Below are 25,095 nucleotides of genomic sequence, written 5' to 3' on the forward strand. Positions count from 1 at the left end.
AATTTAATTCACATAATGTAAATTTTAGAAAATGCAGTGTCCCTTCTGGCAGTGGTGCTGGGTCATGACGGCAGGAGAAGCCCATTCCTGTGCGGGAGGCAGGTGGGTGGGGTGGGGGGAACGAGAAATCAGGGCTGGGCAGTGCACTGTAACTGTGCTACACCCCAGTTGTGAGCTGGAATCTCCACTCTCTCTGTGCTCTTTCAGTCCTACTCGCCAGCTTCTCTGAAGTCTCTGGCATGATTGTCATATGCTGTAGTGCCACACTGGGATGGCAAGGAGCTTTAAATGGAGGTGAGCTCAGACACATTGTTGTCTGAGAACACACAAAAAAGGGCTGGAAAACAAGCTAGTCAAAGAAACATCAAATATGCTGGCCAAGGTTCTCAAAGGTAACTGATGATTTTGGATGCCTGGCTTGAGACACCTTAGTGATGGCTCTTGACAGCTGCCTGGGGAAAGCACTTTGCAACAATTACTCTGAGGCCTGCTCTACACTAGGGGGGCGAAGTCGATGTAAGATACGTCGACTTCCCGTAGCTGAAGTTGCGTATCTTATTTCGTCTTACCTCCTGTCCTCAAGGTGAGGGATCGACAGCCACGGCTCCCCCATCGACTCCGCTACCACTGCTTGCCCTGGGGAGTTCCAGAGTCGACGCAAGTGCGTTTGGGGATCGATATATCACATCTAGATGAGATGCGATATATAGATCCCCAATAAATTGATCGCTACCCACCGATCCGGTGGGTAGTCTGAACATACCCTGAGGCAGTGTGGTCTAATTGCTAAGGCAGTAGATTGAGAGTCTGGAGACCTGTATTTTCTTCCAAGCTCTGTCAGTCACCTGTGTGCATCCTTGGATAAGTTACAATGCTTCAGTTTCCCATCCCCACATTTCTCTGTCTTGTCTATTTAGATTGTAAACTCTTTGGGGTAGGGGCCATCTTTCTCTATGATCCTGTCTACACATCCGTTTGCATCAGGTTAGTTAAGATGGTGCAAACCCCTGTGGGAACATACTTATTCTGGTTTGAGTAGTTTATTTAGGTTTTGCTTAACCTAACCGATTTAAGGTAAAGAATTAAAAATGAGCCTTGTTTGAACTGCAATAAGCATATCCACACAGCCTTTTGCACCAGTGTAACTAAATCACTTTCCAGTCACGCCTTTAGTTAAGCTGGTGCATCTTTACATATACACCAGCCCTCTGGTGTGTACCACACCTAGCACAATGGGGCCTCACACTTGGAGCCTCTGGATGTTACTCTCCTTACAAATCATCAACATAGCAAAGGACCTTGCTCAAAAACTGATGCTTTCCTCGAAGCTCTCCTTTATGCATGTTTGCAAAAATACCTCCAGGGGAACATCTGCTCCCTTCAAATCCCGCTCTCAATCTGGAGCCCTCATTAATCTGGCACCTTGTACTGAGTAGGAGTGCTCGTTGGCAGCAACTGGGTAGGGTCAGATAGACTCACCACTACAATGAAGCAAAAGGATTGGAGCCCTGGCTAGTTCCGCTGGAGCCCTGCTGATAGGGGCCATGAATGACTCAGGCCTCATTCTATTACAGCTGTAGTCTGAAACCCTGTGGAAGCAGGAGTCTGGCAGGGCTGCTGGGCTGGTGTTCTGCTGTGCTGAAGTTAAGACAGGTTGGGTCTCCGACATGGCTTGTCCCTCTCACGCCAAGATCAGCATGGTGCTGAAAGAGGCGAGAAGGGGAGGAGCGGATCCTGCGTGAAAATTTATGTTATTACCAGGGTAGGAATGTTGCTGCGGCCTTATCATTTCCTCTGGGATCCGAGAGGTTGCTCTGCTGACAGAGGGTTTATTATCTGGAGGCTGGGACATTCTGGGAGAAGCCAAGCCAGGATTTTCTTCTGTGCAAGGGAGGAAGGAAACAGCACAGAGCACAGCTGGAGCCCTGCTGAGTGATAGCGCTGGGTACCCTCCTCCGACATTCCCTGCACCATTGTAGCAAGAGAACAGCTTGGCACAGGAATTCTGATTAAAATATAACTACTCAGCTGATTAAGAAAACATGTCAAGGTCTGCTCTGCATAGGTCTCCATCCCTGGGAGTGCAGGGGCCCACAAACCTGGATTTGGATTTCTCACAGTATTGGGCAACCTTTCAGCTTCAGGGCCTGAGATTTCCAAGAACTGGATCATTGTTATATATAATATTTGTCATTCTTTCAATGTTACTGCAGAGGGCAGAACTAACAGAGCTGAGGGCTGAAATCCTTCCTTTGGCCCAGATTATGGAATGAATCCCTGCTCTGCACAGCACTTAAGCATGTGCTGAAATCCTTTTAAGTGCATTTGCTTAAGTCCTTTCCTGAATCAGGACCATCATGTACAGAACAGCTATGCAGCACGCTTCCCCCATGCTGCCCTGTCAAGGTGCTTCAACTCTGACCTAGGGGTTAGAAGGTGATTTGGTTTCCCAGTCCATCCAATGCTAGATCTTTTTGTTGAACCTGCCAGAAAGGCCATCAGTTGCCATGATATCAGTGTGATAAGAGTAGCTGCCCCCTGGATGAAGATCCATACAGTCTTTTCACATGCCCTTTTCGGTCACTGCCAGCTGAGGCTGGATGACACACAGGAAAATGACCAGAAGATCAAACCGAGAAAGCAGGACATCTATCCCGCAGCAAGCGTGGGCAGGCTGTGGGGCAATACCTATCGCGTAGGTGGCACCAGGTGCTGGAGGGAGAATTTCCCTGCAGTGGGGATTTCTAAGCGGCACCCCCGCTGAGACAGTGTGGGTCATGCTGTTGAGCATCCTGTGGGATACTAGAGCTGGTGGGAAACCAGAATTTCTGTCCCATGGGAAATTCCAGCATTTTGCGGGGAGCGAAGGGGGGGTGAGAATTCCAGATGGGAAATAAAAGCTGAAATATTGAAATTTCCCATAGAATGAAAATTTTGAAAAATTTAAATTTGGGACCATTCAAATGCGTTGTTTTAATAAAGTCAAAATGTTTCATTTTGACCATATTCATGCTGATTTTCATATTATAGTAAAATATTACCTATAACGAATAGTGAAGTCGATAATTAGTATAAAGGTCAGCCTGAAATGACTTGCAATGATAGTCAAAAAGAAACATTTTTACTTTATTGAAACAAAATGAGAAATGATTTGTTCTGACTTTTTTCCCATTGAAAATTTCATTGAAATGGACGCATCGCCGTGAAATGCTTTGATTTTGACAAAACTGCACTTTTTTTTTGGATGGAAAACAGTTCCATGGAATACATTTTGACCAGCTTTATGAGATAGTTAGGTATCCTGTTTTAGTTTCAAATTTCTGGTACAATCCATTGGAAAATGGGACTGCCTTGGAAAGAATAGGACATATTGTTACTTCATATGTGAAAGACTAGATAAATTCAAAAAAAGAACTAGATAAGTTCATTGAGGATAGGTCCATCAATGGCTATTAGCCAGGTTGGGCAGGAATGGTGTCCCTAGCCTCTGTTTGCCAGAAACTGGGAATGAGGGACAGGGGATGGATCACTTGATGATTACCCGTTCTGTTCATTCCCTCTGGGGCACCTGGCACTGGCCACTGTCAGAAGACAGGATACTGAGCTAGATGGACCTGTGGTCTGACCCAGTAGGGCTGTTCTCATCTACCATACACATTTTGTTACCTATCCCCTAAGAAGCAATCCAGTCCTCTCATACATGGCCTGATTCTGCAATCCTACTTTCTCATGTTCTGTAGCACTTACACAAGTGGTCTCCTTGGCTTCCAGGCATGCTGCTAGGGTAAATAAGTGCTCCTGGCTTGGCAGGAGTGAAGCTCACAGAATGGGGCCCACCCAGTACTGTGTTTTTATCCTGAGATTCTGGGACGTTTTCCCTTCATTTGCTTCTCTTGGAACTGGCTGCCTGCATTAAGAATGCATTTCCCTTCTGGTTGACAGGCTGACAGCACAGTGGAGTGTGGAGGATGAGGAGGAGGCAGCGAGAGAGCGACGTAGAAGGGAACGGGAGAAACAGCAGCGGTCCCAGGCAGAAGATGGCTTGAACAACACCAACTCCTTCTCAGAGAGTGGGCTGTCAGCCCAGGAAAACCAGTAAGAAGAGCTTGAGTGTAGAACACTCTTCAAACAAGCACCATCCTAGTGTAAAAAATCCTCACTATATGCTAGTGCTTGTGTTACCCAGACCCACTCACTGTGCTGTTCTGTCCCTGTCTAGTGTTGTCTGGGTCACATCTAAAAGCTGATGGGATTGGTAAAGCCTTGGCTGGCAAAGGAGGGTTTTTTAGATTGATGCTTATGCTTTAAAATTCAGAGTTCCCAGGTTCTATCCCTTCTGCCAATAACCCTTTCAGGGAGACAGTTTTTAATTTTCCTACGAGATAAAAATGTCAGGGGCTAGGAGTTTAAATGCAGAGAGTTCAATAAGGGTTAAATTGATGTATAAGACTCCAATTCAGCAAAGTGTTAAAACACATGGTTAACTTTAAGGATATGCATAGTTCTGTTGAAGTCTACAGAACTTGTTTAAGCATATTAAGTGTTTTGTAGGATCAGGGCCCAAGTTAGACAAGAAGTGGAGCTGATTGAAAAAAATTGTGAGAATTTTTCATTTGAATTTTTAAAAAGTGTCAACCAGATCTGTAAGGCCCCAATCCTGCTACCATTTATACATGTGCTGAACTTCACCACTGATGGTTAAGCATGTGCATAAGTGATTGTAGGATCAGGGCTAAGGCACAAAAGCAGCAAACAAAATTATGGGGAAAACAAATCAAAATTTGTTGGTGAAAAATAATTAAAGGAAAACATCTGAATTTATTCATGAAAACAACTTTTTTCCATGAAAAAATGTAGAATTTTTCGTGAAAAGAATTCAATTTTTTTCAGGATTTAAAACAAATTTCTGAAGATTTTTATTTTTCAAATTCATGTGAAAATGTTTCCTTTCTTTGTGAAAAGCATTTAATCAATATTTGAAAAATGTAAATATTTCTGCCAGCTCTAAAAAGAAACGTATTTCATTAAAAATGTAAGATGTGCCATATAATATTAATTGAGAGCATTTCTAGATCACCTTTTATACCAGGATCACAAAACACTTTACAAACATTCATTAACAAAGTCTCAGATCATATTGCTGAGGCAGATATCCCTATTTTACAGCTGTCTAGAGGCCCAGCAAAATTAAGTGACTTGCACAAAGCATCAAAGCAGAAGTTACAGTGAAAAAATAGCAGCCCCCAATAATACAAACACAGAGGCCCTGCCCTGCAAAAACTTGCACACATGCTTAACTTTATGCCCCATGAATGGTCCCATTTACACCAAGGGGGACTATTCACAATGTATAAAAGTTTAGCACCTGCGTAAGCCTATACAGAAGTGCGCCTGTGTTTAGCTTTAATAGTCCCAGTGAAAAAGGCACAGAGAAACAGGGAAGGGAAGGGAAGAATAGAGAAAAAAGATGTGTGGGGGGTGGCAACTTTTTTGGGGAGTAATTACAGAAAATGTTTGATCCATTTGTCATATATGATACAGTGGGGGGTTGACAGTTTCTGGCAATATACAAATAAATAGGAACAAAATTCCCAGCTGTATTAAGAGAGGGCCTGGAGGGGAGACCTGCCCTTCCCAGACCTGCCGTTTGGCTCATGGTCATTCTCTTTCTGTTGATAGACAGGGATTCATTGCACAGTATACACTTCCATTGATTTTACTGGAGTTTTAGGTGTGCTAGAAAAAGAGGAATGAATCAGGCTCAAAGCCAAAATGTTGTAACCTGAATGTTGAAATTTAGGAACCTGGAACCTGAATAAAAGTGGCCTGCTTGTCAAAGGTGCTGAGCACCTGCCAGTTTTTGTTGCCTTCAGTGGACTTTGTTGGTGCTGAGAATTTTCTGAAAAATCAGGACACTTTTATTTAGGCTCCTAAATATGGACTTAGGAGCCTAATTGTAGGCAGGCATGTTTGGAGATTTTTGGCCAGAGTGACCAAAGATCCAAGTGTACAGTAGCAGATTAAAAGGTTGTTGATAAACTTCAGCCCACAAGGAAGGAGGAGAAAGGGGATAGGTCATGCAGAGAGGTCTGAGGCATGATTTACACTTTAAAATAAATAACCCCAGTGCAAGAGAACTAGCCTCACTCTTTGAGAATGGGGAAAAGATTCGGAAGCTTGTGGGCATCTTTCCACTGGGGCCAAAAGAAACCAAAGTAACTCATGCTAGGATTTTGTGACTCTTTGCTAGTCCCTTAGCTCAGGCAGTGAAGTTTGTGAGTTGTTTTATTTATTTATTTATTTTTTAAAAAGATCCAGAGGTCCTGGGTTCAATCCCCCATACAAATACACATGCAAATATTTGTAGATGGAGTGTTGAGGGTTAGGGAAAATGCTGGGAAACCTATAGGTATCATTTAGGCAGTGATGAGCCTGGACCCAAATCCCACATCCAGATGCCCCAGAACAATGGAGAGGTTTGATAGTAAAATCCATCCTTTCTCAAAACCTGCCCATTGGCCATCTTGACTCCTGGCTTTTATGGATGAGCCTTAACCAGCCTCTTTGCTTTGTTATATGCTCACACCGATAGCACTGAGCTATTGTGCCTCACTCTAAAATCGTGTTTTCTTCTCTCCAGCCTCTTCTGCAGCTGCTGACGGCCACCTGGGCTGGCTTGCTGAGCTGGGGTCAGCCTGCCATTAATCTTTCATAAGTCTTTGCTTTCTCTTGTGTAAACACCACGCCCCCATACAGTGACTCACCCCATTCATGCAACTCATCTTTATGTAAACAGGCCCTCATCGTTTCCTTGGGGGGAGGGACTTTGCACAGCCCCCAAAGAAAATCTGGGTTACATTTCCCCCTCCTCCTCCGCCCCTCCAGACAGCTGTGGTGGCTTCCCTGTAGGTCTGGATGCTGGAGAGGTGCCAAGCCATTTAGTATTGAAATACTGGAGCGGTGTTATGTCAGCCCCATTCTCACCCCTTTTACTTCTCCTCCTGGGTGATCTTGAGTTCTGAGGGGAGTAAGGGGGAGACTATGCTGTGAAATCAAAATTACCCCAAACTCCAGCCCAGTGGCATCTATTCTTTGCAGCCTGAGTGCTGGGGGTGGTATTTCAGAAAGGTCAAGGGGCTGCAGACGGGACATCGAGGCAGATTCTTGAGCATCGCAGAGGGACTGGGGACTACCTACCAGTCCCCTGCTGGGGATTTGCCACGGAGCTTAACGCTCTCTCTGTCCCTGGGAAAAGGAGGTCATTGGGTCAGGGAATGACTAGAGTGGACTGTGCTCTGGCTACCCCCAACTGGTGTATGGCCTTTATCTATGCCTTTAAGGGCTGAGCTTCCCACCCAAGGATCGCTCTTCCCCCAGGCCCTGACCTAGGATTCGGAAGACCTGGAATCTTTTCCTGACTCTGCCACAGAGTTCATTGTGTGTCCTGGGCAAGTCTCTTCTCCTGTCTGTGCTTCAGCTGGTCATTGGTAAAACAGGAATCATACTTCCTACCCTGTCTGTTCAGATTGTTAGATTTTTGTGGCAGAGACTCTCTTACTATTTGTGTGAATAGACCGGGGCCTCTGGCAACTACAGGAATAGTAAATCCTAATCCACTTTCACCTGTGACATCACAGATTGTCATTGTATCACTTAGTCAATATGGGAAGGTTCAATGGGAAAACATCATGAAGAACCCTGAAAGATATCCTTGACTTCTCCACTGGCTGACCATCTGATTTGGGACAGGAGGAAATGCCAATCCAGTTACTGAAGATCCTTGTATTACTAGGGTCCTTCTGGAGATATAGGGCATTGTGGATACTTAAATCTGGGCCTGTCTGTTGTTGTCAGCTGTCACAAGGCTTGTGATAGCTGATTTTTCCCTCCAAAGACTCAGCTGCTGGAGTCACACGAATAGGAGAATCTCAGCTTTCATTATTTTTTAAAAAGTAAGTTTCTAGCGCTTGTGGTTGCAGAGAAAAGCTGGAAAATGTATGTAGTCCAAATGCTCCCTAAGGCTCCGAACTCAGAGAACAAACAAGACCCCCCCACAACACATTTATCTATTAAAAAAATCTCATTAGTTTTAAGCCAGTCTCAAGGTTTCTCAAGGCCCAACCTGTTATTTTTTTAACATTTGGGGTTGGCCATCCTTTATCCTGGGCATCTCACTTGAAGTCACCACAAGCCTAGATGGTGAAGGAGAAAGGGAAAGGCAATGACAATAAAATGGCCCAAAGTTGCTCTGCAGCAGGCAGCCATGTGATCTGGAGGAGCCAATCCTCCCTCTGATCACCAACCACTCAACTGTGCCCTGGGCTTTTTATGTGTCTTTGTGTCAAATCACAGCAATTGGGTTGCATCAGAGCTTTGGAATGTGGTCTGTATGCGCCGTGCTGGTAGGGAGATGAAGCTCTGCAGGCTATTGGCAGTTGGATAGAAGTTCTTCTTCACCTCTTTTCTTTCCTGCTTGGTGACTGAAGAGAGAGTTTTTCCCTCACCAGTGGAAGGATAGGAGATCTTTCCAGAGGTTAAGCTCCTTTTGATCCCCCCTGCCCCTCCCCGGAGGGCTTTTTAAGGAGCAGAAGGATGAACACTTGGCCATGCCAAACTACGCCGGCGTGTGCCAGCTCAGCAATTGCCAGTGTGTGGCATGGCAGGGGAGGGACGAGACTGCCAACATATGTGTTTTCAGGAGCACTATAAAGTGCAGTTATGAATCCGAATGGGAAAGTGACACTGGGAAAATGACACCTATTCACTGCCAATACCTGCTGCCTTCGGGGCACATCCAGTTCTCAGTGGAGTCAATGACAAAATTCCCCTTGGTTTTTTTAGCACCAAGGTTCTAACCTCCTAGATCCATATCTGCGTACTTTGCTGGGGTAACAGCAAGTTTGTTAAACTGCTGCCGGCTGTGAAGAGTCCAGGAAGACACAAAAGAGCAAAGCCAGATTGTGTTCTGCCTCACACATCATCAATAACAGTTGCTGTCTAGAAACCGATCCCAGAACCCTTATTGCTGGCAATGAGGCATGAAGCAGAAGGCACATAGATAGGTTTGCATTAGGGTGACCAGATGCTCCGATTGTATAGGGACAGTCCCGATTTTTGTGTCTTTTTCTTATATAGGCTCCTATTACCTCCCACCCCCCTCCCGATTTTTCAAACTTGCTGTCTGGTCACCCAAGTTTGCATTGACAGATGGGGACCAGTCTGTCTAAGCCACTTGTCTGCCCTCCCTCCATTAACACAGATCCACACACCTTATCATCTGTAATGCATTTATCCTCCCAACACCCCTGTGAGGGAGAGCAGTGCTATTATCCCCATTTTACAGATGGGGAACCAAGGCACAGAGATATTAAGTGTCTCACCCAAGGCCACACAGGAACTCTGTGGCAGAGCACTGGATTGACCCCCCAAGTCCCAGGTTGGAGTCCTAATCACTGGACCATCCTTTCTTTCTCACTCATCCATTGCTGTGCATCTGTGTTGTGATTTATACCACTGCCAAGTGGGTGCAAAGGGCTTTCATTCTCATTTGGGAGTGTTTTGCACCCACTTGGCACTAGTGTAAATGGCATACCCAAGCTGCAGGGCAAACATGAATGGGACCCTGGGTTCCTAAATGCATTTAATAAGATTTTGCATCAGAGTCTCTGGTCTGGCCAAACTGTGCTCAGTGCAGGACTAGAGGAAGGGGTGAAGGCACTGGTGGCCTGAAGGCAGCTCTAGCTTATGCCAGGATTTCCTGTGGCCTCACGAGGACATCTGAGGAGCCAGGAATCAGTAGGAGCACAGAGGACAGGTGTCATGGAGTCCCAGGGCCATGCTCTGGAACTGCTCCCCACAAAGCTAGTCAGGACTTTGGGGAGCCTCCTCTCCCATGGAGTAGACTGTCTTCAGGGCAAGAAGCTCACATGTCTTCACCTCCTGGATCTGACCTCAGAGCATTCAGCATATGCCCCTCCCTGTGCTTCCTGGGGAAGCGAGATGGTCCTGCACGCACCCGCAACTTCGCAGTCAGGTGTGACTCTCAGCCAGCCAGTAAAACAGTTTCTTAGATGACAGAAACATGGTCTAAAACAAAGCTTGTAGGTACATAGAATGGGATCCCTCAGCCAGGTTCATTCTGGGGCCCAGCGAGCCAGACAACCCTGTCTGCCCTCACTTCCTGTCCTCAGCCAGCTCCCAACTGAAACCCCTTCCAGCCCCTCCTTTCTGGCCTTTGTCTCTTTCCCAGGCCAGGAGGTCACCTGATCTCTTTGTTCACTTTTAGCTATTCCCTTGCAAGGGGGGAAGGGCCCTGGACATTTGTTGCTAGGAGGCAGATTGTTGGCCATGTAGGCACACTGGAGACTTAAGAAATGCATAGGGGAAACTGAGGCACTCACACAGTATTCAGAGGAAACATTAAGAACAGTCCCACTTCATCACAACAGGTCACTGTCTCTTTTGCCCCAGGAATGGAGGTGAGGTGGAGTTGCTGTGTTGTTCAGGGAATTCTCCTTATACCAGGAAAATTCTGAAGTGGCTGCTCTGTGGTGTTTTCCTAAGCGGTTTAGGCTGCTTTGTGACCTCTCCTTTAATGGAAAATGAGGACGGGTGGGATTCTAGAAACTAGACCCTTATTGGTATCAGAGGAGCTACTAGAGGAAGGTTATGATAGCTAGGTTACTTCAAAGGGAAGGACTATGACCAGCATGGGGTTCATTGGTACCAACTTTGATCCTTTGCAGTTCCACTGTTCTAATCTTTCTCCTGCTGTGTTTCAGGTTTGAATTTAAGCCTTCAGGGACCTCAGAGCTGGAAGAGGATGAGGGGTTCAGCGACTGGTCTCAGAAGCTCGAGCAGCGCAAACAGAGGTGGGCTGCAGAGGGAACACAAGAGGGGGAGCGAACATCCCCCAGGGAATGGACACAGGCCCAGGAAGCAGAACCTACTTGCAGAGAAGAAAGGTACAGCAGTGAAGGGGCTCCTCCAAAGGAGGTCGCATCTTTCTGAGGGCAAGTCCAGAGCATAGCCAGGTGGGCAGATGGGAGCAGGAGGGTTTGGGCTGAGCTATGTCTGCAGGAAGAACTAGTCTGACAACTCAGAGGCTAACACTCAACTCACAATAATTTATGCTATTGTGGAGAGACAAGCTCAGATCCCAATGCCCCCAAACTCTGGTCATGTTTGGAGTCAGATGGAGCTTTCCACAGCTCTGGGGCAGACTCTGTGCTGTAATGTACCTCCAGAAGGCACAGCACAGACGGTTAAACCAAGGCCAGTGAGGACAAAGTTGGCTTTAAGCCACTTCTACGCCCTCCTGAGTCTAAGCAGCTGCAGGGGCTGAAATGACCTCCAGCATAACTTAGGCAGTCCAAGGAGCTGTTCTAAGTTATGGCAGTCTCCTAGCACTGCCTCTGGCTTGTGGTGCCAGCCAGAATGGTGCGGGTTATCATCCCCCACATCCTTGTCAGAGCATCTCCCCCAGCAGTGGAGTTCTCAGGACAGAATGGGCAATATAGGGCTATTGTATATGGCTGAATACAGCACTTGTGTAATGCCCACAGACCGTAGTCATCAGCAGGTAGGGTTGAACCTGGGATCTCAGGAGCTAAGGGCATGAGCCACTAGTGCATGAGCTAAAAGCCATATGGCCCTTAGCAAAGACTGTAGAGCTGACTCATTAATCTCCCTCGCTCTCTAAATGGTCTTAGTGCCACTAGATAGGACAGAACACCACACTCAGGTCTGTGGGTTACACCTGTGCCTGGGGAATTCTTCAAAAGGCACTTGCAGACTGTTTATTGCCACTGTACTCTCTCAGAGATGGTTCCTCCCTCCCCCATTGAGAGGGCAGGTCTTTAGCTATAGCTGGGCCTACGCCCACCTGTCTCAGTATCAGCAATAGGTTAAACCCCCAAATCCCTCACTTTGCTTCTGGTCCCTATCCCCTTGCTGAGCTGACCCCTGGATCCAAACCCTTCCCTGGGGTACAGCTGATATCTAGATCTGGACATCCTGTCTGAGCCTCATTGTTAGTCTGATGTTACTGGGATTTTTGTCTTAAAATCTCTTAGTCCCTTTTGGATAAGTTGTGAAAAGTTGCATAATATAACATTGCATCAAAAGCAGACAGAAATATAGCTTTCCTTGTCTCTCTAGCTGTATCTCTTTTTAAACATCTTAGCTAAATAAAATCTAAAGTGACATCTCCTCCCTCCTCTTTAAGGCTCTAAGTCTACAAACACTCACTCATGCTTAACTTTTTATATAGCACTCATCCCATTGTCTTCAATCCTATTTGCAGGACTAGGGCCTCCATTATGAACGAACCCATTTCCCCCCAACTCTCCCTTCTCTCTTTCTTCTCCTGTGAAGATTTCTTGCTGGAAGAGCCCCACTCCTCTATGTGTGTGTGAGAGAGAGAGCAGGCATACATCTGCTTTGCCTTTAACAGAGAGGATTTTCTATCCTTGTTGACCAGAAATGTTGCACCTTATCTGCCTGCTCCTTCCTGGCAACACTCTATTAAAAAAAAATAAAAAAAATGCAACTTTGTTTCTTGCTTGACAAACACAGGCTGTGTGGTGTGAGGTGAGGCTGCTCTGTAGTAGCTGGAAGAGGGAAAATTGCAAACACTTGTGGCAGGTGAGGCTCAGTGAAGGGAGTTGCCAAGCAGCTGCAAAGCATTTAAATCCAGGCACTGGAGCTCATGCAATTTTTACTGGGAGAGTGTTGAAGTGACGTAGCAAAGGGCCCACCTAGGTTATCACCAGCCTTCCTCTTTGTTTGACTCAGTGTGGGTGTGATTTATGGGAACCTGAGGAGGTCCCTCACAAACCTGTAGGAAATTTCATTTTGCTTCATATGTTGTGCTCTCTAAAAGCATCTCATTTTCCACTCCTCCTGCTGATATTGTCACAGAGTAGTTGGAAGCCTTGTGTGAGCTCTCAGGTATGTCATGTGCTCTAGTTTCACCCTGTTCTTCCACAGTTGTCTGCTATCCGCATTGAAGGAATGTGACTGTAGTGGAGAGAACTGTTCTATCTCATTCCTGAGCTGTGGCTGGGATCCCTCCCCTTGGGAGGAAGACAGGTGTTTTTTCATATTATGGACATATGCCACTGTAATGCACTGGTGAGTAGGGAGAGTTGTGCCCTACTGAATGGAACTGTGACTTGTGTCATAGGCCCAATACTGCTAGCTTCTAGCTTTGGTGCTGGGATTCTGTGCTCTTGGAGCTATAGGAACCAAACTTGATTCTTGCTGCAGCTGTGAAGTTCTGAATAGCCATGGCATGCAGCAGAGTGACTACTTGGCTGTGGGTTTGTTGTAAGACATTAGTGGTGGTGTCAAATTAGTTGTCTTTTGTATTCCAGCACTCTGTATGTTGGTTATATATTCCATATGTCAGATGTGTAGGGCTTTAATTCTGAAACAGGTCTGTGCTTTAGGGGTAGGCTTTATTGGTTGGGCTTGCTCTATCCAGAACAGGTAGTTACTAGAAGTGGTAAAATGTTCAGGGCATGTCTGTGCTGCAGTTAAACACCTGTGGCAGGCCTGTGTCAGCTGCCTTGGGTTTGGGCTGCAGGGCTATACAACTGCAGTGTAAAGATCTGGACTAGGGCTGGAGCCTGGGCTCTGGCACCCTCTTCACCATGGGATCCCAGAATCTTTTTTTTATAGCCCAAGTCTGGATGTCTACACTGCAGATGTATAGCCCCATGAGCCTGAGTCAGCCACACAGGCCAGTTCCAGGTGTTTAATTGCAGTATAGAGAGGCTGCTATGAGAACAACCACAGACTTAGATGGGTGGCTATTTGCTATTTCAGCTAACATGTTAAACCTGGGTCTGCCTAGGGGTGTCAGTAGGGAGGACAGGTCTGCTGCTGTAGAGTGACATGTATCTTTCCCTACTGCTGAAAGTTGGGTGGGAGGTGGTGACTGTTGTAGGAGGGCAGCAGAGTCAGCATTTGCTGCTGTTTCAGTAGAGGCCACCATGAAACTAGAGAACCTTTCAGCCCACTTCTTGCAGGGCCCATAGCTGCCATTTCAAGGTGTTTTAATAAATATGAAGTGGAGAAGACCTCTCTCTGTCTCTCCCCTGCCCACCTCCCTCTCTCCACAGAATTTAAGCTTAAAATAAAATCACATTGCAGAACTGCTGGCTTCTGACAAGTCTGGTTTTCACTCAGTGGCCATTAGCACTCACCCACAGCCTGCTCTGGGTGGGTCTGGGCTATACGCTTTCCTGCCATTGAGTGTGGTTCTATGAAATACTCTGAGCCTGGTGCCACCCTTCTTGGTCATTGTTAATGTACTAAGAGGATTTACTCTTCAACATTGCTGACTGTGGAACCAATGAAATAATCTAGCTCCCAAAAAGTTTAGCTCGGGTTTTACCCAATGATCTGTGCACACGGGCACAGGACACTTTTGGAGCACGCAGCACTGCACCAAAGGTGTGATTATTGAGGTGCTGTTTTTCTCACCTTAATGTTGAGACTTGGGGTATTAGTTAAAGGGTTCTGCTCACCTGAAGTATAACGCTGACAAGACACTTTTCCTTGTGGAAATGGACTTTTCAGACACGCGTATGTTGATACAGTTTCAAGCTTAGGAGTGTGACCTAATTCTAACAGGGTTTTGAAAAAACACCACCACCTGCAACTGAGCATGCTTGTTAAGTGTGCTACCAGTGCTACCTGCGAACGTGTACTCCTTTAGCTCAAGGGGAAGAGGCCAGTGCTGTAGAATCTGGGTTGAATCATGCTGGTCACCTGTGTGTATGATGTGGTGGGATTCAAGGGTGCTAATGTAACCACATTATACTGACTTTGTGCCCCTTGCACAGAGTGCTCTTCAAGAGGCACTGATAGATGCTGCGTCTGGGGTGTAATATGCCCTGACTACTCTGCAGTGCCATAGTATCTAGTGACCTACTGCATCAGGGATGCAAGTTAAGGTATCCCTTGGAGTTGCTGTAATGTGTGTGTGATGGGTGGGGAGGGTTAAGCCAGCACTCTCAGGATCAAGGGATGCAAGCTGCCCCTCCCCTGGCTCTATGCCAGCATAGGGGGTGACTTTGACCTCTGCTGTCAGTGCTCTCAAATAATTTTAGTGAGATTGTTTAATATCTTGGTGGTGGTGTAGCTGTGTTAGTCACAGGATATTAGAGATAAGGTAAGTGAGGTAATATCTCTTACTGGACCAACTTCTGTTTTTATTGTAGTTCAAAAGCTTATACCTTCGCGGAGCTTTCCATCAGGCCTGGGGAAGGAAGTAGTGTGTCTGACCTAAATACAAGTGAGGACAGACAGGGCCAGTGCAACCTATTAGGTGACCTAGGTGGTCGCCTAGGGTGCTAGGATTTGGGGGTGGCATTTTCTTCTGCGGTGACCGTGGTGGCTGGATCTTCGGCCGCCTCGGTCACTGCCGGCATTTAGGCGGAGGGAGATGGGGCAGGGAGGCGTGGGGAGGGCCGCCTGCAGCAAGTAAGGGTGGGGGGGAGGCGGCATGCAGGGGAAATCCCTGTGCCAGCTCACCCCTGCTGCGCCTCCTCCCCGAGCATGCCGTGGCTGCTTCGATTCTCCCGCCTCCCAGGCTTGTGACCCCATATGGTTTTGGTGTGGGGTGGTAGGTGACAACTATGGGTGTGCCATCAGAGGTTTCTCTTTCCTGTCTTCAAGAAAGTTCTCCTGGGGTATTAGGGTGGCCCTTTCCATGATGCAATCTCTGGCAGAGTGTCCTTGTTTAGTGAACGAAGTGTTGTTGTATCCATGTTGGTTCCAAGTAGGGTGACCAGATGTCCTGATTTTGTGGGGACAGTCCTCATATTTGGTGCTTTTTCTTGTATAGGCATCTATTACCCTCCATCATCACCCTAATTTTTCATACTTTCTATCTGGTCATCCTAGTTTCAAGACATTAGAGAGACAAAGTGGGAAAGTGCCTCACCTGCCTTGTGTATTTTGTTTAGTGAAGGTGGTTTTAAGTGTGTTTAATGTTATATGTCTCAGACTTTCTCTTTGGAGAAAATTCTGTGGTATTTGAGTGCCTGGCTGTAGATAACTCTGTGTGTGTGTGTGTCTGTGTGTGTGTGCACGCGTGCGCGCTGGGGGAAGTCTGCAGGAAGGGTAGTGTAGGAGCTGGCTGTCCTACTTCAACACCAGCTAGGGAGTCCTCCACCGTGATGGTGTCCAGGAAGTTGATGCTGGTATGGGAGTCTTCTAGAGAGATTGTGGTGGAAATCTGAGGGAGTTTAGATCTTTCTGGAGGATGGAAAATATTGATGTATCTCAGGTATATTATTGGTCTTTCAGTGCATTTGTCCAGAAATTCTTCCTTGAGGTGGCCCATGAAGATGTTAGCATATTGGCAAGCCATCCTGGCACCCATGGCTGTTCCAGTGGATTGGGCAAAGTGTGTGTTTAAATTGAAGTTGTTGTGGGTGAGGGTGAAATGGATGAGTTTGGCAATGTGTTTTGGGTGGATTTCTGAGTTTTGTGCATTATCTCGTGTGTGTTTGAGGCAAGCAGTGATGCTATCATGTCCCAACTTATACTTAGCTGAGACACTCTGCCTCCTCCCCTGAAGAAGAGCTCTGTCACTTCAAAGCTTGTACCTTCCTCCGACAGATATTGGTCCAATAAAATATATTGTAGCTTTATCTAATATTCTCTTAGAGGTTGGTCTCTATACAGAGACAGGAGCATTTGGGTTGCTTTCTGCCTGGTCAGTGGCTGACCTCACTGTCTTTCTCAAAACTTGAGCCAATGTAATGCTGGTGAATGGTGATGGTTTAGCAGACCCAGAGATCAAAGGCTTTTAGTCTCATAGTAGGAACAGCATGGCATGAAGGGTGGCAGTGTCTGCTTCCCCCTCAGCCTTGACCTGGGAAGAGCTGGAGCATAGTTTTGTCTCTGCCTGACTAATCCTTGGCTTTTCTGTGGAGACCTGCCAGCTGAGATGCTACATGTGATGTGAACACTGCAGTCTAGAAGATGATTTCTGCTTGTACTTGCCTGAACTTAACCCAGTGCATGAGAGTGAAATATGTTTCAAAGAGACTAGTTCTGAACATGCCACATCCTGTCATGACTGTGCTACTACAGGACACGTCAGTGCACTTCCATTGGGTGGGGGTTTACTTTACAGATCGTGGCACTGCAGAAGCCTGTGGTTTTAAGGCTGTGCTGTAAACCTTACTTAGAGCATAAGATCTGTGGGGCAGGGATCATCTCTTGTTCTGGGTTTTGCACAGTAGGAAGTGGTTCATAACTAGAACTCCTAGATGCTATGGGAATACAAACATAATGGTGAACGTGTTTTTAAATCTGAGCACTTTACAAATGCCAGTGAATTGACCCTCTCAGCATTGCTGTGAAGAGATCAAGTCTGGGCACTTAAATCCACTCCATTTTTGGTGGAAGAGAGTAGGTGCTGGTGGAAGCTGCTATATGAACAATTTCCCACCCCTCTGGAATCCCAGCAGTTCTGGGGATGGATTGGCTGGGTCTCAGCTGTTTACAGCACCCTGTAGCCTTCTCCCCTGAAACCTGGTGTGCCGCTTTGGTATGTTATGGGAATGAGACGTGCAAAGAAGGATTGTCATCTCCCTTCAACCTGCTAGAGAAGTTCCAAAGTAGACCTGAGTTGTTAATTGACTTTTCTGGTGTGGCCGCCAAACTGAAAAACCAGGGGAAATGTTGTTTGGTTCCAAAATTGTTTGGAATTTGTCAGCAAATTATAAAAGTTCATTACGGGCCACCAAAGTAAGTGTGTGTGTGTGTCTGCACTCCACCTCTTTGCCCAGCCCATTGGTTAGGGCAAACAGGATATACGAGACATTGGGCTGTTCTGCACGGGGAAACTTACAGTGGCAGTGAAAAACCCACACTCCTGGAGAGACATGATATGCTGAACCAACCCAGGGTGACTGTGCTGGCTTGATGGAAGAATTGTTCTGTCAACCTAGCTACTGCCCCTCAGGGGTGTGGATTAACTACAGCCAGAGGAGTAGGACATGGTGAGGAGAATCCCTGAGCTGGAATTCCTGCTCTGGAGCAGGGACTTGAGCTCAGACCTTTCTTCTTTCCTCTCCTCCCCGCACCTGCTGTGTCTCCAAACTGCCAGTCTGTAGGCTGTTATGGGTGGGTTGCTTTCAGAACTCCTGTTGAAGCTGTTCCACTTTATATAAATATCTAAATAGTCATGGTGACAAAGAGTGAAGAGGAGTCTAGCCTGGTGATTAAAGCACTGAGCTGGGAGGTAGGAGATGTAGTCATTCAGATCTTCTCTCTCCCTGATTCAGAGGAGGGGTTTGAATCCACATCTCCTACCTTAATTACCAGGTTGGAGAGTGGTACTCATGCTCTCTCCTGGGCACAATGAAGGAAAGATTGAGAGCCTGGGTATGTGCAGACACCTGTTGAGTTTGCTGTCCTGAAATGACCTTTTTTTCCCTGGGTTGACTAAAACTGTATCTTTCACCAAGTAAGTTACTTGCCTGAAAAACCTCACCATGTCCTACTCCTCTGGGCTAGGAATAAGGTGACAACGGGCAGTGATTCTGGACCAGGCTGCTAGTCCTTTCACGTGAACAACTGTTGGGAAGAACACCTTGGGCAAAGCTGGGCAGCTGCAATGTCAGCAGCATGTCACTTTATCTTGCAGTTCCGCAGACTTCACCAGAAGAGAAGGTGCAGGGCAAGTCTGGTTGAACCATTATCCCTTTCATTCCTCTCAGTGCGTCTGGCAGAACTGGCACTTCCGAACAGAGCCTAAATCCTTCCTCAACTTCCCCTTTCACCCGCTACTACCTCTTGCTCAACACGCTGTCCGTTACCTAACCTACACTTGGTCACTCCATCTTTTGCTCTGCAGAGATGGCTGGTGATAGCTACTGTGGATTCAGGTGAGGGGACAATGCCTGGGGTTAAGAAGGCAACCAGGCTGTGGACTTGATGCATCTGATTGTTGGCCTGGCAGCATCTGCAGCCTGCCTGGATACCAGTTGCATGTGCTAGTATCTAACTGAGGAGGGCGGTGTGCTTTTGTTCACTGTCTTGTGTTGTGATCAGTGCCTGGCTGGCCCACGCCCCCTCACCAGAGTTTGTTGTATGTTAGTTCTGTGGAGCCCCTGCCAACACAACGTTGCTCTCTGTTCTCCTCTAGTGGTTAGGTCAGGTATATGGGTTTAAGTCCTATACTGCCTTCAAGCTAATGACCTCTTCCTTCCACTCAGGCAACAGAAGTGCTTATGCTTTTAGAGCCAGAGCTCCCTGCTTCATTGCCTGCAGATTACCAGTCGTGAGGCATGGCTACATAAACACAACTTTGTTCAGTAGCAGTACAGCAAAGAGCTTTAGTGAGGACCATAGCGTTCCTGGCTCTCTTCTAAGCCAAAATCTACTTAATTCCAATGAGCAGTTGAGCTGCGTTGCTGGTGGTGGCTGCCTTGGTGCAAGGGGACACTGCCTTGGTGACAGTGTGAAAGCACTGAAGACTATAGACTGGCTTAGCAGCAGCAGAACTGTAAAATGAATCCATAAATCACTCAATAGACAGTGGCCTGGCTTGAAGTGGTGGCGAGCACCTGTCAAGCTCATTGACTTGAATGGTATCTGTGGTCACTCTAATGCTCACAGGAGTGCGAGTACCAACCTTGGGGCAGACTGTTTTTTAAACAAAACAAAACAAAAAAAACCCCAAACCAGTGCACAAACCCCAAAGTGATCATGAGTTCTAACCTTAGATTTCACCAACCAATTTCAGCAAGTGCAAACTCCTCGGGCACATTAACCGAATTAAACAGAGTCGCAGACAGTGCCCTTTAGGGTGACCAGACAGCAAGTGTGAAAAATCGATGTGGGGGGGGGGGGAGTAATAGGAGCCTGTATAAGAAAGACCCAAAAATCTGCACTGTTCCTATAAAATTGGGACATCTGGTCACCCTAGTCCCCTTGGGTATTCCAGTCTGTCTTGCCACCTGGGTAAGTCTATCTCTGTGATAGAAGGCTAAGACCAAGAATCACAGCAATATCCTGGTTACTCCTAGTCCCAAAGGGTCAGTCACTTACCCCAGGTCAATTGTGCTTGACAATGCTTGTAGTCAGTTCTATGGCAAACTAAATGAAGATTTGTTAAACAAGAAAAGGAAATGCGTTCTTTGCAAGCAAGCAAACACACACACACCAATGTTAGTCTTTGCCTATATTAGCTTTTGAAATCTTCTATAATCAGCAAGATCAGTTTGTTTGTTTGTCCTTTAGGGCTAACCCAGGACCTTTTGCTTCTGCCTAGAAACACCTCAGGCAGGTCTACACTTAAGTGCTACAGTGGCACAGCTGTGCCAGTACAGCATTTTAAGTAAAGATGCTCCTACGCTGATGGCTCTCTCGTTGACATAGTGCTGTCCATGCTGGGGTGGGGGTGTTAGGTTGATGTAAGGATGTCTCTCGGGGCAGGGCTAGTGCAACCATTTAGATGACCTAGGTGGTCACCTAGGGCGCTAGGATTTGGGGGGCACCATTTTCTTCGGCAGTGACAGCAGCGGCCAGATCTTCAGCGGCCCCAGTCACTGCTGACTTTTAGGCGGAGGGAGCGGGAGCAGGGGAGTGCGAGGAGGGCTGCCTGCAGCAAGTAAGGGGGGGGGGGTGTAGCACGCAGGGGAACTCCCTGCCCCAGCTCACGCCTGCTCTGCCTCCTCCCTGAGCATGCTGCGGCTGCTTCACTTCTCCGCCTCCCAGGCTTGCGGTGCCAATCAGCTTAGGCACCGCAAGCCTGGGAGGTGGGAGAAGTGAAGCAGCCACGGCGTGCTCGGGGAGGAGGTGGGGCAGGGGTGAGCTGGGGTGTGAGGGGGAGCTGCTGCGAGGAGGGGTGCCTCAGGGCGGAGGCACAGGGGGGAGGGAGGAGGGGCGCAAGGTGGAAATTTTGCCTAGGGCATGAAACATCCTTGCACCGGCTCTGCTCAGGGGTGTGGATATTTCATGGCCCTGAGCAACTTAGTTATACTGGTTCTGTAGTGTAGACCTGCCCTTGCCTCCCCAGAGTTGCAGCAGCTTAGAGATACCTAGTAGTTCCTTTTTTGCTTGGGGTTTTTATCCCCTTCTTGCTACATGCTTTGAGCTGCAAACTCAGTTGATAGGAGGAGTCCACTTGCATGACTGATCTTCACTGGGAGGAGAGCAGAACAACAATAAGTCTTTTGTCCTCTTGTTGACAATTCCTCAATTGTCGGTAAGAGCCACCCGTAGCCTCTCTGGTATTGATGGGCAGCCTCTTTCGATGGGGTCATAACCGTTTCTGTAGAAGAGCAGCTCTTCATGCTAATGTCACTCTCCAGTACTGTACAGCAATTCATACAGTATCAGAGGCTCACAATACAACTGTTCCAATATTACATTACAGTATGGAACCCTGCTATTGAGAGTAAGATTAATGCATGCAGCAACTCGCATGCATTCAGTTGTCTAAACACTTTATTATAATTCTAATACCTACTTGATCAGTATTGACCCACAAGTGAGCCAAATGGACTCCAGCTGTGTCTAGTTTAGATATGGAGACCTTGCTGTGACCTGGAAAATGGCTTACAGTGTCAGCCATTTTAGTGCCTCTGGAAAATCAAGCCATGAGCCGCTTTCTAAATGCTTCAAAGAAATATTGCAGTGGCTACCCTGGGCTGGGGCTACCTTTTAGAGATGGGCAGAGGGGATGTGTACCTAGCTTGGATCTAGAGCTGTTTGGAATCTTTGCATCTTGAAAAAAGTTGCACAATTTTCCTCCTTTTTCCTCTTTTTCTTGGCCTACTTTTGACAATGTAGATTTGAATGTTTGGCTGTATCGTTGCTGGGTTTCCATTCTCCTTTGGCTGAATTCCAGTGGTTCCATTAGTTTTTACTGGTCAGGGAAAAAGCAGGTAGAAAAATGGTATCGAAAAGAAAAAAGGAGCCGTATGGACAGGCAGGCTGGCAGGAGTGTGTGTGTGTGTGTGTGTGTGTAAATGGTTCTTGTATCCTAATGAATAATGCAGACTGTCCTGTGGTTAGAAATCAAATTCTCCCAGAAGGTGGCTGGGGAACAAAAGAACAAGGGGGAGAAATCCCCTTGAGCTCAAGCTAGTCTTGCCCAACCTCAGACCACACAAATTAGCCCAAATGGCCTCAAAATTAGAAGGGATCTTGGTTACAGCCTACCTGGATGAGGAAGTCCAGCTCTGGAGCTCAGTGAGAGGAGGGTAGGGCTCTCCTCCTGCTCCATACATCTGGAACTAGAAATGTGGAGGCATTATTTCTTGTTGTCTTTGCAGTTGAGACTGGAGCAGGAACTCTGTAGCAAGGAGAAGTGACATTTACTACTTAGTTCTTACTAGTTTTCCTCCGCCATTACTGTACTGTCCTCCTCTCATGCTGTGCCTTAGCCACAGGCCCGTTTCAGATGGGACTCCGCGTTCGACGTGAAGGTTGAGAAATTGGAGGCATGAGGTTATGAAAGTGCTCTCCTGTCTGTATCTAGCTGGCATCTGGTATCTAGCACCGAGTTAGCTGTGGAGAAGCTGGATTGCACTGCAGAAGTTGTTCAGAAGGGAAGTTGCCTCATGTAATCAAGTACAGTACATGGAGCCAAATCGATGTGATAAACAGCCTAGGGCCTGATCCAAAGCCCACTGAAATTAATGGAAAGGATCCTATTGACTTAAATAGGCTTTAGGTCCAGCTCCTGCTGCTGGAATGAATGTAAACCAGTGGACAGAACACTGGGCTGGGAGTCAGGAGACCTGGCTCCTATTCCCAGCTCTGCCATTGACCCTGGGCAAATCTCTCTGCTTCTGTGTTTTTTCCCCTCCCGCCCTCAGTCTGTTTAGGCTGTAAGTCGCTGCCCTGAAGAGCTATGTCATGCTCTGTGTGTACAGCACCTAGTTCAGTGGGGCATCTGTCTTAAGCTGGGGCTTTTATGTGCCACCATAATGCAAACAATGATAAAAAGTGGACCTGATTTGCCTTCTGTTTTTGAATGATTTCATCCATGTCTTAGTATAAACTTCCCAAAATGTTTGTAATTCTTCTTACTGTTTTATTGGTCAGTTCTGCCATGCACTAGCTTCTCATTAAACCAAAACCTACTTGTCCTAAATAGTATATCTGTATTTGCACAGTATTTTTAGAACTCCAGTTGTATGTTGGGCCATTACTAATAAAGCTGGTGTTTTAAAGGTACAGGACACCAGATTTTCTGTAGGTTTGAAACACCCATTTCCCTTTTCAAAGGCTTCTTTCCCTCCCCACCTCTAGGTCTCCAAGACACTCCCATGAGGAAGAGGACAGTGGTCTGAGGGAAGCTGAAGTCAAGCTGGAGCAGGTCCAGCTGAATCAGGAGGCCCCGGAGGAGATTCCCGGGGAGAATGAGGAGATGAGGCAGGAGCCGCTGGAGACGGAGGAGCCTCAGCAACTCTTTGAGGAAGAATGCATTCAAGAGCAGAAGCAAGAAGAGGAGGAGGAGGAGAAAGCTGGGCAGGAGGTCAGGGCAGAAATATTGGATCTATGATCTCTCTTAGTATGGCTGTGACTTCATGGGGGACCCATCCATCATGTGGGTAGGGTTGCAGTAATGTCTAAAACAGGGCTTGTACTTGTGATACATAGCTATCCCAGTAGCTTACAAGGGTCACACTAGTGCACACCCTGCCTTAGGATGCTGCAGCACATCTGCCCCAGTAGTTTGCTTTGGTATAGCTGCAGCTATGCAAGCACCCCCAGTTACAGGTAGCTTAAGTGTGGAGAGACCACTTTCATGTTTACTGGCTCCTTTCTTCTCTCCTCTCCTCCCCTCCCAAAAATCAGTCACTGCACCCAATAGAGAACTTAGTGCTCCTCTGACAAGTAGCACCACAAGGCCTGTAATTCTAAGTTCTCTGCTGTGGTATCTGTTCTGCCCCTTATCATTCAGTATGGAGAGTGTAAGAGTGGAGAAACTAACAAAGCCACAGATACAGGACTCTTAAGGAAATTCTGAATCTGTGTGTTCAGAACCCCTTCCCCGCCCCCTCCTTTTTTTTGTCCCTTGCTCTGAGAAGCCTTGGCCTGATCTTCTAATAGATCTGAAATTGGGGTCCAGCATTGTTGCCTTCCATCCACTAGGGGTGTCTGTGCTGTATATAGTTCAAGGCATGGTGTGGCCCTGGTAAACAAAGGAGACAAAGATGGAACTCCAAGATGTATGGAAGCCTGTCTGTGTCGCTTTTAGTAGTAATAAATGTTCAAGATGGACTGTGACTGCATATGTCATGATATCCCTCTTATTAGGGGGTGTTATGGCTTTGTAGCTCCTCAGAATAAATGCAGTTACTTTCCCTGTCCTCTGCCTGAGAGTGGGCATATATAATCCTTTCTGATTGGGGCTGGGCAAAATTGGTGAAAATGTCTGTGAAAACTCATGCAGAATGCCTCATCAGTTCACTTTGTGACCTTGCATCTGTAAAAAATGTCTTTTTTAAATGACAACTGGGAGAATGAATTTTTCACATGTGAAAGAAAGGTCAGAGTATCTTTGCCCAAAGCTTCACTTGTAGGGGAGGGTCTGACGCTTGTTACAGCAGGCATTTAATTAGCTTTGCTCCTGATCTGCTCATTCTTTGCATGCAGGAGAAAAAGAGGAGAAGGAATGAGGAGGAGGAGACACCAGAAAAACGCCAGAAAGCACCGAGCACCTCCAGCGTGGAAGGGGAAGAGGATGAACAATGTGATGGCCAGTCCCCAACGAGTTCCACAACAGTACGTGCTGCTAAGAGTGCTCTGAATCGCAAGTGCACTTAGAGCTGGCCTAAACCTTAGCGTGAGGCGACCTGGCAGCCTGCTCTGAGACTGGTGTGGCTATGTAGTGGGGAGGAAAGATGGTCTAATACTTAAGACCTCAGGAGATCTGGATTCACTTGCCAGCTCTACCACAGACTTCCAGCATGACCTTGGGGAAGTCATTTGCTCTCTATGCTTCACTTGTAAAATGTGCGTAGTACTTTCTCCATCTGTTTGTCTTGTCTACTTACACAGTCAGCTCTTGAGAGCAGGGATTGCCTCTCCCTATGGGGATGTACAACA

At 46.9% G+C, this 25,095-nt stretch overlaps 1 protein-coding gene across 3 annotated transcripts in view; it reads left to right on the plus strand.

Moving 5' to 3' along the window:
- Positions 1-25,095, plus strand: part of LSP1 (lymphocyte specific protein 1) — a 91,385-nt gene that overhangs the window by 39,886 nt on the left and 26,404 nt on the right. For 2 of the 3 annotated variants that reach the window (XM_032770585.2, XM_032770594.2), the window contains exons 2-5: positions 3,943-4,095; positions 10,782-10,964; positions 23,293-23,518; positions 24,643-24,771. In XM_032770585.2, the coding sequence (XP_032626476.1) occupies positions 3,943-4,095; positions 10,782-10,964; positions 23,293-23,518; positions 24,643-24,771 (691 nt within the window). The remainder of the gene's footprint in view (positions 1-3,942; positions 4,096-10,781; positions 10,965-23,292; positions 23,519-24,642; positions 24,772-25,095) is intronic. The other variant, XM_032770603.2, reaches the window with a different exon arrangement.

Source organism: Chelonoidis abingdonii, chromosome 4 (assembly GCF_003597395.2).
Source record: "Chelonoidis abingdonii isolate Lonesome George chromosome 4, CheloAbing_2.0, whole genome shotgun sequence".
NCBI classification, from domain to species: Eukaryota; Metazoa; Chordata; order Testudines; family Testudinidae; genus Chelonoidis; species Chelonoidis abingdonii.